The sequence below is a fragment of the Anolis sagrei genome, chromosome Y, assembly GCF_037176765.1.
Source record: "Anolis sagrei isolate rAnoSag1 chromosome Y, rAnoSag1.mat, whole genome shotgun sequence".
NCBI lineage: Eukaryota > Metazoa > Chordata > Lepidosauria > Squamata > Dactyloidae > Anolis > Anolis sagrei.
This window is the reverse complement of record NC_090035.1, coordinates 7,076,130-7,092,401: the sequence shown is the minus strand read 5'-3', so window position 1 is coordinate 7,092,401 and position 16,272 is coordinate 7,076,130. Positions and strand designations below refer to the sequence as shown.

Below are 16,272 nucleotides of genomic sequence, written 5' to 3'. Positions count from 1 at the left end.
GGATTCAAAACGATCTTGACAGATTGGAGAGATGGGCCAAAACTAACAAAATGAAGTTTAACAGTGACAAATGCAAGATACTCCACTTTGGCAGGAAAAACGAAATGCAAAGATACAGAATGGGGGACAATGCCTGGCTCAAGAGCAGTACGAGTGAAAAAGATCTTGGAGTCCTCGTGGACAACAAGTTAAACATGAGCCAACAATGTGATGTGGCGGCAAAAAAAGCCAATGGGATTTTGGCCTGCATCAATAGGAGCCTAGTGTCTAGATCTAGAGAAGTCATGCTCCCCATGCTCTATTCCGCTTTGGTTAGACCTCACCTGTAATATTGTGTCCAGTTCTGGGCACCACAATTGAAGAGAGATATTGACAAGCTGGTATGTGTTGCAACTTTTTTTGTCAAAGACTGGTTTCATGTCTGATGTAAAACTTTTGTTTTGTTTTTGGGATTTTCCTTCTGTGTTATTTGTTGAAGTAAAACTTTTTTGGTTGCTTTAACCCTTGTTGTAAGGCTGTTTTGGGGGCAAAAGAGGACACACTCCAGATATTATGATAGAGCTGATAGTCTATGCGAGTGCGCTACACAGCAGGTAAGGGCTTATCTCCTCATAACGTAACTAGCACAGGACCTCGTTTGTCCTAAATCCGGCACTGTGTCCAAAGCAAACGGTTAAACTGTTCTTTTAGAAAGGTTGTTCCAGCCTGATAGGAGGAGGACAGGTGTGACTTTACCTGTTTTACTTTTATACTTTCTCCCATGCTTTACATGGTTCTAATAAAGAAGACCCAGTAGACTGTATTAGTATATTGGGCTGATGCTCCATTATTTCATTAATTCCTGTAGAGCCAGGTGTGCCATCTGTCAGGAAGCAAGTGTTAATCCCTGTATAGTGGCTATTGTTTTCTTTTAACTCTGATATCAAAGCCAGTCTTTTATCTTGGTTAATCCCTGTATGGCGGCTATTGTTTTCTTTTAACTCTGATATCAAAGCCAGTCTTTCATCTTGGCTACCACGAAAAGGGGAATCAGAATCCTGGGATCAAGCTTTTGTTTAGAAAACTCAGGTACTGGCACGAGTTAAAAGACATAACTGAAGATGGAACTTCCCGTTCCTCAAAAGTTTTTGATCTGTTTTCAAGAACAATATAATCACAGCTAAGGAAAAGTATAGTTTTTCAAAGTATTTAAACTGCAATACTACAAATAGGAGCCACAGTCCAAAGATCTGTTTAAGTGCATCCTTGGGCAGGATTTCAGATTTTAAACACTAAATGAGAGACTCCCGCCCAACGTACTCTCACACACATCACAGGCTACGTACCTACGTCCATTAGGTTTAGGAGACACTCAAGATTAGTTTTGAAGTTCTTTGGATTGCATCTGGAATATGGAATAAAGTCATACATAGTTCAGCAACATTAGCAAGACTCAATGCCAAATCAAAATGTAATGTTTGGCAATATCATTGCTAAAATGTAATTTATTTTAAATATAAACTATGGATCACAACAAAATAAAATACCAATTGTGTATGGGACTTAGCTGTCAAGGAGGCAAGAGACCCAGCAGACTTTATCTTCTTTTGAATCTTATGTTTATTTATTTATTTCATTTACTTATACCCCGCCCTTCTCACCCCGGGGGGGACTCAGGGCAGCTTACAGTGGGGGCACAATTAGATGCCCAAGACAATTCACAAGCAGTACAAAATACAAACAATTCAACAATTAATTAAAACATCAATACATAATAAAATCATAAAACAATCTCATGCTCAGGGTTCAGAGTCCATATATCAATTCCATTCCATTCCATTTGTCCTTGTCCATCATCAGATCCTTCAGTTAGCTGTCAGAATGACCAAAGGCTTGATCCCAGATCCAGGTCTTCAGTTTTTTCCTGAACGCCAAGAGGGAAGATGACGATCTAATCTCCCCGGGGAGTGAGTTCCACAGGTGGGGGGCCACCACTGAGAAGGCCCTGCTCCTCGTCCCCGCCAGCCTCACTTGTGACAATGGCGGAGTCGAGAGCAGGGCCTCCCCAGAGGATCTTAAGCTTCGAGGTGGGACGTAGAGGGAGATCCGTTCGGTCATTGTTAAGATTTTATTTATTTCGTGTCAAAAGCTTTACATGGATAAATTAGCATAAGACTGATAAAATAGAGGGAGCACAAATGACTAAATAACTTTAAACCAAAACCCGGCAATAACGACCACATTGTCTGTAGCTTTAAACAGTTCTTCCTCTGTGCATGAGGCAGGGCATTGTGGGCAAGCATGCAGATGTGGAGTTGCTTGCTCTGCTCCACAGTTGCACAAGGTGGAGGATTCTTCTAGGTCGTGCCATTTTGCCAGGTAGTCTTTTGATCTGCCCACTCTGCTTCTGAGTCTGTTCAGGGACTTCCATGTTGCGCATTCTTGGGTTGCCCTGGAGAAAGACCCTTGTGGGGGCCATTCAATTGGGATTTCCTGGTTTAGTTGCCCAAAGGGAGATCTTGCTGTTACTAGGGAACATTCCATCATAATCCAGATTATCCGCTAAATTACGTTTTTTTTTGCATAGCAGTTTGCTACAGACTTTCAGTTATTGCTAGAAACACTGAGTTAAGTGTTTGTAAGCTATTTTTGTTGTGCTAATAAACTTTGTTTGGACCTGTTCTTTGTGTCTGGCTCCTTTAAGGCATCTGGTTCACGACATTAGCATTGTATTGACTGCTACAACATGCATGCAGCCTTGAAAAAAAGTCACCTTGGGCTCAGTGGGACATACGTGTGAGCAGCCATGCTTAGGATTGCGCTGTAAAGAACTGCAACATCTTTGTAGAGGAATAGGCACAAATGGTTTGCTCTTTCTAATTAAATTAAATGTATTCAAATTAAAGATTAAAGCAGAAAAAGTAACCAAGTGAAGACCCGTCTTCAATTAGATCATGTTCTCTCTTTCATTTGCATGTCCTTTTCTCTTTGCATAGTGGAAACCCATTTATTAGGACTAATTATCGTGTCCTTAATGTGACTGATGTGCCGTGTGCCCTCCCTAAGAGCCTATCATTGCATAGCTCTCCCTTTTATAGTTCCAATCAACTATCTCTTTCAGTTATTTTCTGCCATTTCTTTCAGACATAGACATCTTGAAGTAATTTTGACGGCTTCCTTTACTTCTTCACCTCTACCTACAATGTTGGCAAGATCCACTTGATTGCCTTTCTGCCTACAGCTAAAAGTATTCTCCATGTCCCACCATAGTCCAGACTTCAGGCTTATGTTGAGCCAGGGGCTAAATCCAAAGAATACACATCGACACCCACTTGGAATAAAATAGACTACAGCTTTATTGATTATAGTTGCAAAATAGGCTTGACATCCTTATGGGTTTGGCATCCTTCCCTCCAGTGAGCAGTCGGGCTTTATTTCCTGGAGGATGGACTGGTTGGATCTTCTTGCAGTCCAAGGCACTCTCAGCACTTTCCTCCAGCAACACAGCTCAAAAGCATCGAACTTCCTTCGCTCAGCCTTCCCTAAGGTCCAGCTCTCACATCCGTAGGTGACTACAGGGAATACCATGGCTTTGACTAGGCGGATCTTTGTTGCCAGTCTGATGTCTCTACTCTTCACTATTTTATGGAGACTGGACATTGCTCTCCTCCCAAGAAGGAAGCGTCTTCTGATTTCCTGGCCACAGTCTGCATCTGCAGTCATCTTTGCGCCTAGAAATACAAAGTCTGTCATGGCCTCCACATTTTCTCCCTCTATTTCCCAGTTGTCAATCATTCTTGTTGCCATCATCTTGGTTTTTTTTATGTTTAGCTGCAACCCAGCTTTTGCGCTTTCTTCTTTCCCCTTGATTAGAAGGCTCCTCAGCTCCTCCTCGCTTTCGGTCATCAGAGTGGTGTCATCTGCATATCTGAGGTTGTTAATGTTTCTTCCAGCAATCTTCACCCCAGCCTTGCATTCCTCAAGCCCCGCACATCCTCGCATGATGTGTTCTGCATACAGGTTAAAAAGGTTGGGTGAGAGGATGCAGCCTTGCCGTACGCCTTTCCCAATCTTGAACCAGTCTGTTGTTCCGTGGTCAGTTCTTACTGTTGCTACCTGGTCCTTGTACAGATTCCTCAGGAGAGAGACAATCGACAATAGTTTGTTCTTAATATTCAGTATCTTTTGATTCTTTCTTCCCATGTTCCCTTCCTTCACAGTGAATGCTATTGTTCTCTTAATGTTGCAATTTACTAAAATTAAGTAAAACATACTAACTTTGCACTAAAACAGTATGAACAGCCATATTATGCTCATCCTTAATTGCATCATATACCTTGGTGGTATCTCCCAGAGCCAAATAGCGCAAGCTGCAGAAGAACTGAGAATGGACATAACATTTTTTTTCACTTTCACCCCTTGGTCTTTCTTTGTAGCCGAGAGTGGTGGAGCAGTGGAGCTTTTAAAAATAACCTAACCCCCTTTTACGGTGCTGGGTTTCTCACCCAAATTGCATCCTTTCTGCCTCCTGCTGTGATGAGCTCCAGCAGGAGGGGGAATAGATTGGGAAGACAGTGTCAAGGGGTTGGCCTAAAGCAGCCCTGGCCCAGCGTGACTTCCCCAATCAACATCAGAAGCCTCCTCCGATCCCTATGGTAAAACCATATGTCAGGAGATCTTGTCACAGATCTTAGGTGGCTCATATAGATTGACACAAGTGCTCTTTTTGCACTAATGTACAGGGGAGACAAGAATGGCAAAATTACATCTAGGTGGGTTTATATTTCTGAAACACCAGCCACTCATTTTAAAATGTAAATTTCCATAGATATTGAGGGATGTTTCAAAACTGGTGTTTCATTTCTCTTTTTAATATGTTGTATAGTTTTAACTGTGTTTTAATTAATGCCGTATTTATTTATTTATCTATTTCTTTGTTGTGTCAGGGAAACCAGTCAATTATATTACATTTCTAACAGAACAAAGCAAACAAACAAACAAACAGACAGACAAAAGACAAAATTTGTGAGTTTGGTAGTTGATTCAATGTCCTTTGACCAGTATCTGTCCCCTTGGAGTGCCTCTGGTGTTGCCACAAGAAGGTCATCCATGGTGCATGTGGCAGGGCTCAGGCTGCATTGCAGCAGGTGGTCAGTGGTTTGCTCCTCTCCACACTTGCATGTCGTGGATTCAACTTTGTAGCCCCATTTCTGAAGGTTGGCTCTGCATCTTGTGGTGCCAGAGCACAGTCTGTTCAGGGTCTTCCAAGTCGCCCAGTCCTCTGTGTGCCCACGGGGAGTCTCTCATTTGGTATCAGCCATTGGTTGAGGTTCTGGGTTTGAGCCTGCCACTTTTGGACTCCAGCTTGCTGAGGTATTCCAGCGAGTGTTTCTGTAGATCTTAGAAAACTATTTCTAGATTTAAGTCGTTGACGTGCTGGCTGATACCCAAACAGGGGATGAGTTGGAGATGTCACTGCCTTGGTCCTTTCACTATTGGCTGCTACTTCCCGACGGATGTCAGGTGGTGCAATACTGGCTAAGCAGTGCAATTTCTCCAGTGGTGTAGGGCGCAGACACCCTGTGATAATGCGGCATGTCTCATTAAGAGCCACATCCACTGTTTTAGTGTGGTGAGATGTGTTCCACACTGGGCATGCATACTCAGCAGCAGAGTAGCACAGCACAGGGGCAGATGTCTTCACTGTATCTGGTTGTGATCCCCAGGTTGTGCCAGTCAGCTTCCGTATGATATTGTTTCTAGCACCCGCTTTTTGCTTGATGTTCAGGCAGTGCTTCTTGTAGGTAAGAGCATGGTCCAGAGTGACTCCCAGGGATTTGGGTGCTGCAATGCTCCAGTGGGAGTCCTTCCCAGGTCATCCTCAGAGCTTAGGATGCTTGTCTGTTCTTGAGATGAAAGGCACATGTCTGTGTTTTAGATAGGTTGGGGATCAGTTGGTTTTCCCTGTAATAGGCAGTTAGAGCACCTAGAGCTTCGGAAAGCTTCTGTTCTACCATCTCAAAGCTCCCTGCTTAAGCAATAATGGCATGATCATCAGCATAGATGAAACTCTCTGTCCCTTCTGGCAGTGGCTGGTCATTTGTGTAGATGTTGAACATGGATGGAGCAAGCACATAATGCCGTAAAAGTGTTGGTTTGATTGTGCGGTAGTCAATGCCAATTAAACATTTGCTCCATATTGCTTTAGCTGTATTGTGTTCTGTTTTAAGTGCTTTGGGTCCAGTTTCGAAGGAAGGGAGGATGTCAAATAAATAAACAAAGGAATCAGAATTTGTCCTGACTTCATTTTTTTTTAAAAAAATAGGCAAATTCAAAAAGACTCTTCTGAGCTTACATAGCACTAGGGCATGCTGAAAACAGTGTTTTGGCTTCTGTGCTCTGCCACATTTAAAGTCCTATAAAAGCGAAAAGCAGGAATAAGAATCTTCAAATATCTAACTTTTTTAAAAGGAAGAAATTAACCAATCTGACTTCAATACTGATTGTGCTATTCAGATAACCCAGGGCCTGTGAATATACATCTAAAGCACTCCTCAAAAATGCCAGCCAGACATCTGTTTCAAGACTGTCAAAGATTGTGTCACTAATCTCTGAGACAACCTGTTCCACTGTTGAACAATTCTTATAATACGGACATTTTTCCAATGTTTAGATCTTGTTTCATGGTTGAAAAGCAAACACATGTTATCCAGAAGTTCAGTTGTGGAAAGATCTTTATGACTTTATCTGTGCATGAATGCCACAGACACCTACTTCCTGCTACTTCAAGAGGAGTTTTTAAAAAGATATGGTCAATTTGTCTTAATGTATATGCTTAGCAGGCTGCCGGGGCACAGCGGGTTAAACTGCTAAGCTGCAGAACTTGCTGACCGGAAGGTCGGTGGTTCGAATCCACGGGACAGGGTGAATTCCTATTGTTAGCCCCAGCTTCTGCCAACTTAGCAGTTTGTAAACATGCAAATGTGAGTAGATTGATAGGTACCGCTTCGGCGGAAGGTAACGGCACTTCACGCAGTCATTCTGGCCACATAACTTTTGAGGCGTCTACGGACAATGCAGGCTCTTTGGCTTAGAAATGGAGATGAGTACCACCCCCCAGAGTCGGACTTGACTCGACTTAATGTCAAGGCAAAACCTTTAAATACTTACTTACTTTACTTTTACTTACTTAGGCGATCCCTTGTTTTCCGAGGAGGATTGTCTTCAGTGTTTTTGTGGGTCTGTATGTGGCTGTGGAGTCCTATTCTTGCTCTGCATCTTCTTCCGCAGTGAGGGTATCGGTTTTCAGGTGGAAGGCAGTCTTGGTCGGGGTTGGCTTGATGCACCTTCCTCTTGGCACGCTTCTCCCTTTTGCCCTCCATTTGTGCCTCTTCAAATTCTGCAGCACTGCTGGTCACAGCTAACCTCCAGCTGCAGCGGTCAAGGGCCAGGGCTTCCCAGTTCTCAGTGTCTATGCCAGAGTTTTTAAGGTTGGCTTTGAGTACATCTTTCAATCTCTTTTCCTGTCCACCAACATTCCATTTTCCGTTCTTGAGTTCAGAGTAGAGCAGCTGCTTTAGGAGACGGTGGTCAGGCATCTGGACTACATGGCCGGTCCAGCGGAGTTGATGGCGGAGGACCATTGCTTCAATGCTGGTGGTCTTTGCTTCTTCCAGCACACTGACGTTTGTCCGCCTGTCTTCCCAAGAGATTTGCAGGATTTTCCGGAGGCAGCGCTGATGGAATTGTTCCAGGAGTTGCATGTGACGTCTGTAGACAGTCCACGTCTCACAAGCATATAGCAGGGTTGGGAGGACAATAGCTCTATAAACAAGCACCTTGGTATCCCTACGGATGTCCCAGTCCTCAAACACTCTCTGCTTCATTTGGAAAAATGCTGCACTCGCAGAGCTCAGGCGGTGTTGTATTTTGGTGTCGATGTTGACTTTGGTGGAGAGGTGGCTTCCAAGGTAGCGGAAATGATCAACATTTCCTAATGTTACACCATTAAGCTGTATCGCTGGCATTGGAGAGGGGTTGGCTGGTGTCTGCTGGAACAGCACCTTGGTTTTTTCAATGTTTTTCAATGTTTAAATATATTTAGGTCATTATCATATCATAAATACCTGAGGTTCTGTCCCCCCCTTTATCTTTTTTTATTTTTGACTTTAAAATTATAAATACTGATACATCTTTTAAAAAATAATCAGACAATGTAGACGTCTAACAATTGAAACTTGGCCCTTTTTAAAAGCTTGTCATTTTGCTGAGATTCACCTGTGACTGCCAACCAAGTGGGGTCTGCCGGGGTTCTCCTGTCAAAACCTGCCAAATGGACTATGCATATTTAACAACTTAATTCTTTTGGTCCTATTCTAACCAGCACTTTATTTTGCTTCTCTTCCAAAAACAGAGCCATCACGCTAGAGAATCAGCTGGTCATCCTTGCAACATCAGCAGCAGACGCTGGGTGCTACTATGTCCAGGCGGTCAATGAAAGAAATGGAGAAAACAAGACAAGTCCATTTATTTATCTGAGCGTGACAAGTGAGTACTTATGTTTCAACACATGTTTTCTGAAATGGACATAGTACTGAATGCCCGAGAAAGCAATATTAGTGGTGCGCAGGAAAGCAATATTAGTGGTGCGGTCTTATCTGGTGTATTAGCTTCAAAAAACAGAAAGGAATTTGGTTTACAAGTGGGAAGTGTGTGGTAAACAAAGCAAAGAGGTTTTAACAGTGCTTTCCATAAGATTTTTGTTTTAGAAAAATACATTTATGTGCATTTTGAATGGAAGTCCATTACTTCTTCCATCACTGTTTTAGGAAGTTAGATTTTTCCTTCGTCTTATTTGATGGCATGCCAAACATTCCAGTAAGAAGATATTTTAGTATAGAAAGAGAAAGCTTGGCAGCTTTGTGAAACATGAAAGCAAAGTTTGAATTGTATTAATCACCTGTAATTGTATTGTCAGCCTTTTTGCAACTAGATGCTGGACTAGAATCATTTAGAAATTATCGTGGGTATTGTCTTTTAGTCACTTGTATGATGATGATGATGATGATGATGATGATGATGATGATGATGTTTGTAATAATATTCAAATGCCATCTATAGGAAGGAAGGAAAGCTGTTGTTTAGGAGGAACAGGATTTGTTTTTATCTTGTGTACTGTATGTGGGTCTCGCCCTTGAGATGCACCAGAGCCATAGAAAGAATCAAAACAGGAGTATCAAAGCATTAATGTAAATGGATTTTTGCTCAAATAGATATGATCTCTAAGGGGTCGCACATTATTTTTGTATTTGAATGTGAATACTTTCTGGGGCTGCATGTTGGACTGGGTGAGTGATTTGGAAAAATGTTATTTTTTGGAATCTATTCAGCCACAATTATTTATCTTTCAGTGCCGAGGATAATGGCTCAGACCTTGAAATGCTAGATATGGAAATTAATTGTTTCGTATTAAACATTAGAAATTGGGTGATTAATTAGATTGGGAGCAGACAGATAAGAGAATGTGGAGGTTTCCACAGTTGATTCCAGGAGTTCCTTCAAATTTCTCTGGCTGCTTTCCCTCAGTCTGGATTTTGCCTCCCTAGATGGACCTCAAAGCTTTTAATCTGATTGTCAAAGGCTTTCATGGCCAGATTCACTGGAATCCTGTGAGTTTTCCAGGCTGTCTGGCCATGTTCCAGAAGCATTCTCTTCTGACGTTTCACCCACATCTCATAGGCATCCTCAGAAGTTGTGAGGTCTGTTGGAAACTAGGCAAGTGGGGTTTATCTGTGGAATAATGTCTAGGGTGGGAGAAAGAATGCTTTGTCTGCTTGGAGCAAGTATGAATGTTGCAATTGGCCACCTTGATTAGCATTGGATAGTCAAAATCTGGCTACCAGTATTTTTAAAAAACCCTCTAGAATCAGGACAGTAAATGAAGAGCAACACTCAAAAACAAGGGAATCCCATAGCAGAAGCAATCAGAGCCAGCTAACACCTCCCAACAAAGGATTCCCCTAGGTTTTGGAGCTACAAGGCTATTCAGTGGTAATCAAGGTAGCCAATCGCAACATTCACACTTGCCTCAAATGGACAAGAGTATATAAAGGGGAGCACATGTCTCAGAGGCTCATTCGAAGCTGGGATGGGAAGGGAGAAGGGAGAAGGGAGAATGGAGAAAGGGTAAACAAAGACTAAGGGAGGTTGTGTTGAAGGGAAGTTGGAAGAAGAACATGGCAGGCAAGCAAAAAGGAAGAAGGGCTGGGAGAAAAGGTGTTACCATCCATGCCTGCCTGCCTGGCTGGGCAGTGGGCACAGCCTGCCTTGCCGCTTGTGTGTTGTTGCTGTTGGGGTTTGGGTCAGGTGGGCACCACGAGGGTAGTGTGTGTGTGTGGGTGAGTGGCGTGTGTGGGAGCCACAGGGAGGAACCAAAGCACTTACTCCAACATTTTTAAAAGGCAACGTTGTACCTGGTCTCTCTGGCCTCAGTGTTTTTTAGTTTGTGTTGCACATTGCCTCAAAAGAACTAGATCTCCCATCAATTTAAGCCGCTCTTTAAACACAAACTCTCCTTCCCAAAGCAGTGAAATCATCTTCCAATGCAGAAAGGGCAGGGCTCTTTCTTTTTGTCTTTGTTTGCTTTGTCTTTGTTTGTGAGTTGCCTTAAGAAGACACTAGAAATCCCATACATTGCACGATTGCATCCGCCATTAACGAAGCAATTCGGAAATTTAGGAAAATTCTGAAAAAAAATTGGGAAAAATTCAGAATTTAATTCCGAAACGAACCAACAGCACCCCCTACATCTGAAACGAGTTTTGAACCAGTTTTTTTGGATCAACCAAGCCTAGTAACTACCTTGGAAATGTTACTGTGTTGGAACCTCTGTGTTATGTTATTCTATCTGTGCTAGTACAGCTGTACCAGAAGCTCCCACTTTATTTGCCTTGTATTAAGTGTTTGCTTGCAGAAACACTTGCTTCCTGTTAAAGTTTGCAGTTATAGGGTAGGCCCCTGTCCATCACCGTTAAGTTTGGTTCTGCCCGCTATTCAGGACAATTGAGAAGGGAAGGGAGCCATTTTCAGTCAGTCTCAGCAAAGAAGGTCAATGTACAGGACGTGTACAGACTTTCTCCTGTACAAAGGCTTCAACCCTTAAGACCTCCCGGGAGAGAACAGTCTTAAGAGCATCTAAAGATTCCCAAAGGTTCCCAGGGAAACAGCCTTACAGCCCCGAGGAATTTCGGAGGGAAAAACAGCTTTAAACATGAAGAACTCCAGCAAAGTAACTACGGGCCTACTGTTAGGTCCACTCGGTTTTGAGACGCACTTCAGCCCGGTAGTGGATCCACATCAGTTAGGTTTAGGATCACAGTTAGCCTGGGAGAAGTTTGGAAAGGGATTTTCCTTTAGAGTAAAAGCAACAGTTTGACGCCACCAATTGCACAAAGCCTGGAAGCATTTGTTTAACCTTTTGAAGATAAAAGAAGTTTCTGTTGATTGCTCACCAATAAAAGACTTTGTTATATTTTACAAGCCCTCTAGAGACTGTTTATGGTGAAAATCCTTAAGAATTTCTCTTCAGGCCCCCTGGCTTCCCGCTGGGCTAAAGTTGCACGTCCTGTTTTAAAAGCAATTCGTTTCAAGTCCAGCGCGTGACAGAACACTATCCCTTTATGGAATAATAATCTTACTATTATACGTATTGGTCACAGTCTTGGAGAGAAATGGGGGATGTTCTCTTCCATGAGATTATTCCTTTGCAGCCAAGTGGTTTGGGTTGCTGCCATAAGAAGTAACAGTGATGTCCCATTGACTCCCACTTGAAGTTTTGTTAAAGAATTCCCCTCAAAGGCTATTCTCCAATACTGATATATCGTAGCAGAGACTTGGCTAAGCTCAGATGTAATTTGCTTAATAACTCAATCCTATTCAGTTCAGCACAAAGCCTCATAAGGTAACGACAGACCTTGAATATCTTGCAACTTTTGCCACAGAGTCTTTATTTTACCATCGAACATAAGGTTGATCACTATTTTCCCCGAAGTTGCTTGAAAAGTCTTGAATAAAAACGTGCCATATAACCCCGCTCTCATTTTTTTTTCCTGGCAGCCCAAGAAAAACAGCTATACTTAGAATTTAATGACATTCATTTATAAAGCAGGCTTTAATGGTCTGTATTACATAACCACTAATGCACTGTGCAGCTCATTTTCTGATCTTAATTAACATTTGGGAATAGTCTGTCGGTAGCCATGTGAATAAAACATTTACAATGCAACACCATGGGGGACACAAATGGCATGGACATATCGAGAAGGAAACAAAATGGAGATAATTTGTAAGGCGGGTTGCAGAGTTCACACAGGTGGTCCTTTCAGGAGGCGCAATGATTAAAGGAATTACTGGGAAAATGAGATCTAAAAGTTTGGGTTTTTGTTTCTCAGCCAAGAAAGAGGTGAGGCTCTTGGGCACCGTGGCTTTGATGATACGCTTGTGCCAGAAACAGCAGGTATCCGGCGAGGTGAATGCTTATTATGCTGTTAACACGTTTTAAAGTAAATATGATAAAACGAGGGTCTTGAGTTCACAGAGGAAAGGGATATTCTAAATTCAACAGACGTGAATGAATCAAAAAAAGGATTTAAATCAGACAGAAATGGTCCTGAAGGTATAGGTAAAAGATGGTGGACCAGACATCAAAACGAGCTGTTGAAAAAGAGACTCTGCAAAGTAAACCTGTTTTAAAACATTTAGACTGTACCTGGGAGAGATCACCAGTTGTGTGAAAAATGACAGGTTTCTCTAGCATGTTGAAGGCAAAGCTATTATTTCTGGGCTCTGGCTTCAGAAGATTGTGAACATCTATACACTGGAGAAGATGAATATACTCAAGCTAAATGATAAAATGGAGTCCTGATGGCATAGTGGCTTAAACTGCTGAGCTGCAGAACTTGCTTACCAAAAGGACACTGGTTCAAATCCAGGGAGCGGGGTGAGCTCCCACTATTAGCCCCAACTTCTGCCAGCCTAGCAGTTTGAAACATGCAAATGTGAGTAGATCAATAGGTACTGCTCTGGCAGGAAGGTAACAGCGCTCCATGCAGTTACTTTATTTATTTATTTATTTATTTATTTATTATTCGAATTTATATGCCGCCACTCCCCTGGGGCTCGGAGCGGCTTACAAGAATGGCTAAAATCTAACACAATTTAAAAACAATTTAAAACAATTTAAAAACATCAATATGAAAAATCAAAGGCCTGTCAAAACAGATATGTCTTACATGCCCTGCAGAAAGCTGATAAGTCCCGCAAGGCACAGACTTCAGGTGGCAGAGTATTCCAGAGTGATGGTGCCACTGCTATAAAGGCTCTGCGTCTGGTTGCTGTTAGACGCAAGGTCTCGACGTTGGGAATTTCCAATAGATCTTGGTCCTCAGAAAGGAGGGATCTGTGGGGTTGATAGGGGGTGAGGCGGTCCCTCAGGTTCCTTTTGCTGGCGGTCCCTTATGCTGGCCACATGACCTTGGAGGTGTATATGGACAATGCCAGCTTTTTGGCTTAGAAATTTAGATGAGCACCAACCCCCAGAGTCAGACACAACTAGGCTTAATGTCAGGGGAAACCTTTACCTTTACCCTAAAAGATAAAATATAAGAGATGCCTGGGTTGTTGTAGGTTTTTCCGGGCTGTATGGCCATGTTCTAGCAATCTTTTGTTGAGAGGTGATTAGATGTCCCAGATTGTTTTTCCTCTGTTGTTTTGCTGTTGTAATTTTATTAAAGATTGCTCCAGGCACTGCCAAGCCATCAAATGCTAATCAAGGTGGTCGGTTGAAACATTCACACCTAGCTCCAGCAGACAAAAGTCCTTTGTCCCACCCTGGTCATTCCACAGATATATAACCCCCTTTTCCCTAGTTCCAACAGACCTCACTACCTCTGAGGATGCTTGCCATAGATGTAGGCGAAACGTCAGGAGAGAATGCCTCTAGAACATGGCTATATAGCCCGAAAAAACCTACAACAATCCAGTGATTCCGGCCTTGAAAGCCTTCGACAACACATAAGAGATGCCATTCTTGATAGCATCCTAGTTACTGTTTTCTGTAAGTGCATGTTGAAGCATTCAGGTCACCTTTAACCCTAAACCAAAGCTATCCCTTGAAGACATTTCACCCCAGATCTCAATATATTTTCAAACTTTTCTTCTGCCAACCCATTCCCAAATGGCTCAGAGAAAATGGATAGTACTTTGGTATCCTGCCTGCCAACTGTCTCAAGTTGGTAGGAAAGATTACAATAATAATAATACACTTTATTTATATTCTGCCCTTCTCCTCCAAGGGACTCAGAACGGATTTCAGCATTTCCATACACAGGCAAACATTCAATGCCTTTACAATCATATACAATGACACGCAAACACTAACAAAGGCAGAGGCTTCTCGTTTCATTTCCAGCTTCTGGAGGCAGTGCTTATCTCTGGCTCTGGGGGATGTGTTGTTCTTCATTTCCAATCTGAGGAAATGGAAAACAACCTGGTTTTCACCTCCTGGTTGTGTGGCCAGCAAGATTGCTTGGAGCATCTCTTTGCCTTTTCCTGCTGAAGCGGTACCTATTGATTTACTCACGTTTGTATGCTTTTGAACAGCTTGGTTGGGAGGAGCTGGAGCTGACAGATGGGGGCTCACCCCATCTCATGGATTTGAACTGCCAACCTTCAGGTCAGCAGTTCAGCAGCACAAGGGTTTAACCTGTTGTGCCACCATGGCTGCTATAATTACAATTAATCTACTGTCCCCCTGCCACCCTACTTTTCAAACTGCTTTAAATTGGAATTGTCTCTCTCCACCTCACTCTTTCTCTCTTTGTCCCTTGGATTACTTCCATTTCTCCTTTGCTTACTTTCATTTGTACGAACTGAGTTCCATTCCAGTGGGTTCAGGCAAAGGAAACGGATGCAGTTTCTCCTGGGTTGGCGTTTCTTCCCCATTCCTAATGTTTGCCATCTTGATCTCCCTCTGCTTGGCCAAGTGTATCCTGGCTTTCATCTGTGACAACAAGCTGGCATTTGGGAAGGGAGTGCACAGCACACAATCATTTCTCTGTAGTATAAGATAGCTATTTATAAGTAATGAAACATTTATTATCTTTGCTTCTTGCTTCTGGCGAACACATCACAGATGGTACTATTTGAAAAGATTCCTGGTTGAGGGAAGATGCTGTACTAAGGTGTGTGTTATTTCTCTGTGTGTATTTATTTATGCGGTAGATCTTGGGCTCACTTGGCACTCAAGATGATTTGCAATAAAACGAGAATGAGAAATAACATTGAGAAATCTATACGTCATAAAAGCAAAGCCATCAGAAGAAAAACATTCATTACAATACAATTAAGAGTGACATGTTAAACAGCATTAAAAGCTGAACAGGACAGTGTTCATTGCCTTTGTGATGCATTGTCTAAAAGGAGACAGATCTAATATATCCTTCTAGGGCAGGCATGGGAAAACTTTGGCCCTTCAGCTGTCTTGGACTCCAACTCCCACAAATCCTAACAATCTCAGGCCACTTCCTCCCCCCCCCCCCCCCAGCCCCTTAAGCGGCTGAGGGGGAAAAAAAGGAAAGGACTTGAAGCTGTTAGGAATTGTGGGAGTATGAGTCCAAGACACCTGGAGGGCCAATGTTTGCCCATGCCTGTTATAGGGAGTCTGAAATATCCAATTTGTTTGTATCATATAGCTCAAGTATGGGTATACCCAGGCCTGGAGCTCGGCATGTTTAACCTGAAGAAGAGAAGGCTGAGAGGAGAGATGATAGCCGTGTATAAATATGTGAGAGGAAGCCACAGGGGGGAGGAGGGAGCAAGCTTGTTTTCTGCTTCCTTGGAGACTAGGACGCGGAACAATGGCTTCAAACTACAAGAGAGGAGATTCCATCTGAACATGAGGAAGAACTTCCTGACTGTGAGAGCCGTTCAGCAGTGGAACTCTCTGCCCCGGAGTGTGGTGGAGGCTCCTTCTTTGGAAGCTTTTAAACAGAGGCTGGATGGGCATCTGTCAGGGGTGTTTTGAGTGCAACATTCCTGCTTCTTGGCAGAATGGGGTTGGACTGGATGGCCCATGAGGTCTCTTCCAACTCTTTGATTCTATGATTCTATGGGGGGTCGGATGCAGCCCCTTAGGCTCTCTTTCACCACCCTATCTTTCCTTTGTTCTTTCTTTCCCTACCTCCCCTCCCTCTTTCTCCTTCCCTCCCTCTCTCCCTTCCTTCCCTTTCTCTTTCT

The 16,272-nt window shown here is 42.9% G+C and overlaps 1 protein-coding gene across 5 annotated transcripts in view; it reads left to right on the top strand.

Moving 5' to 3' along the window:
• LOC132772495 (protein sidekick-1-like) overlaps nt 1–16,272 on the top strand; it is a 1,018,253-nt gene that overhangs the window by 324,361 nt on the left and 677,620 nt on the right. For all 5 annotated transcript variants that reach the window (XM_067461407.1, XM_067461410.1, XM_067461408.1 and 2 more), the window contains exon 5: nt 8,393–8,526. In XM_067461407.1, coding sequence (XP_067317508.1) covers nt 8,393–8,526 — 134 coding nt within the window. The remainder of the gene's footprint in view (nt 1–8,392; nt 8,527–16,272) is intronic.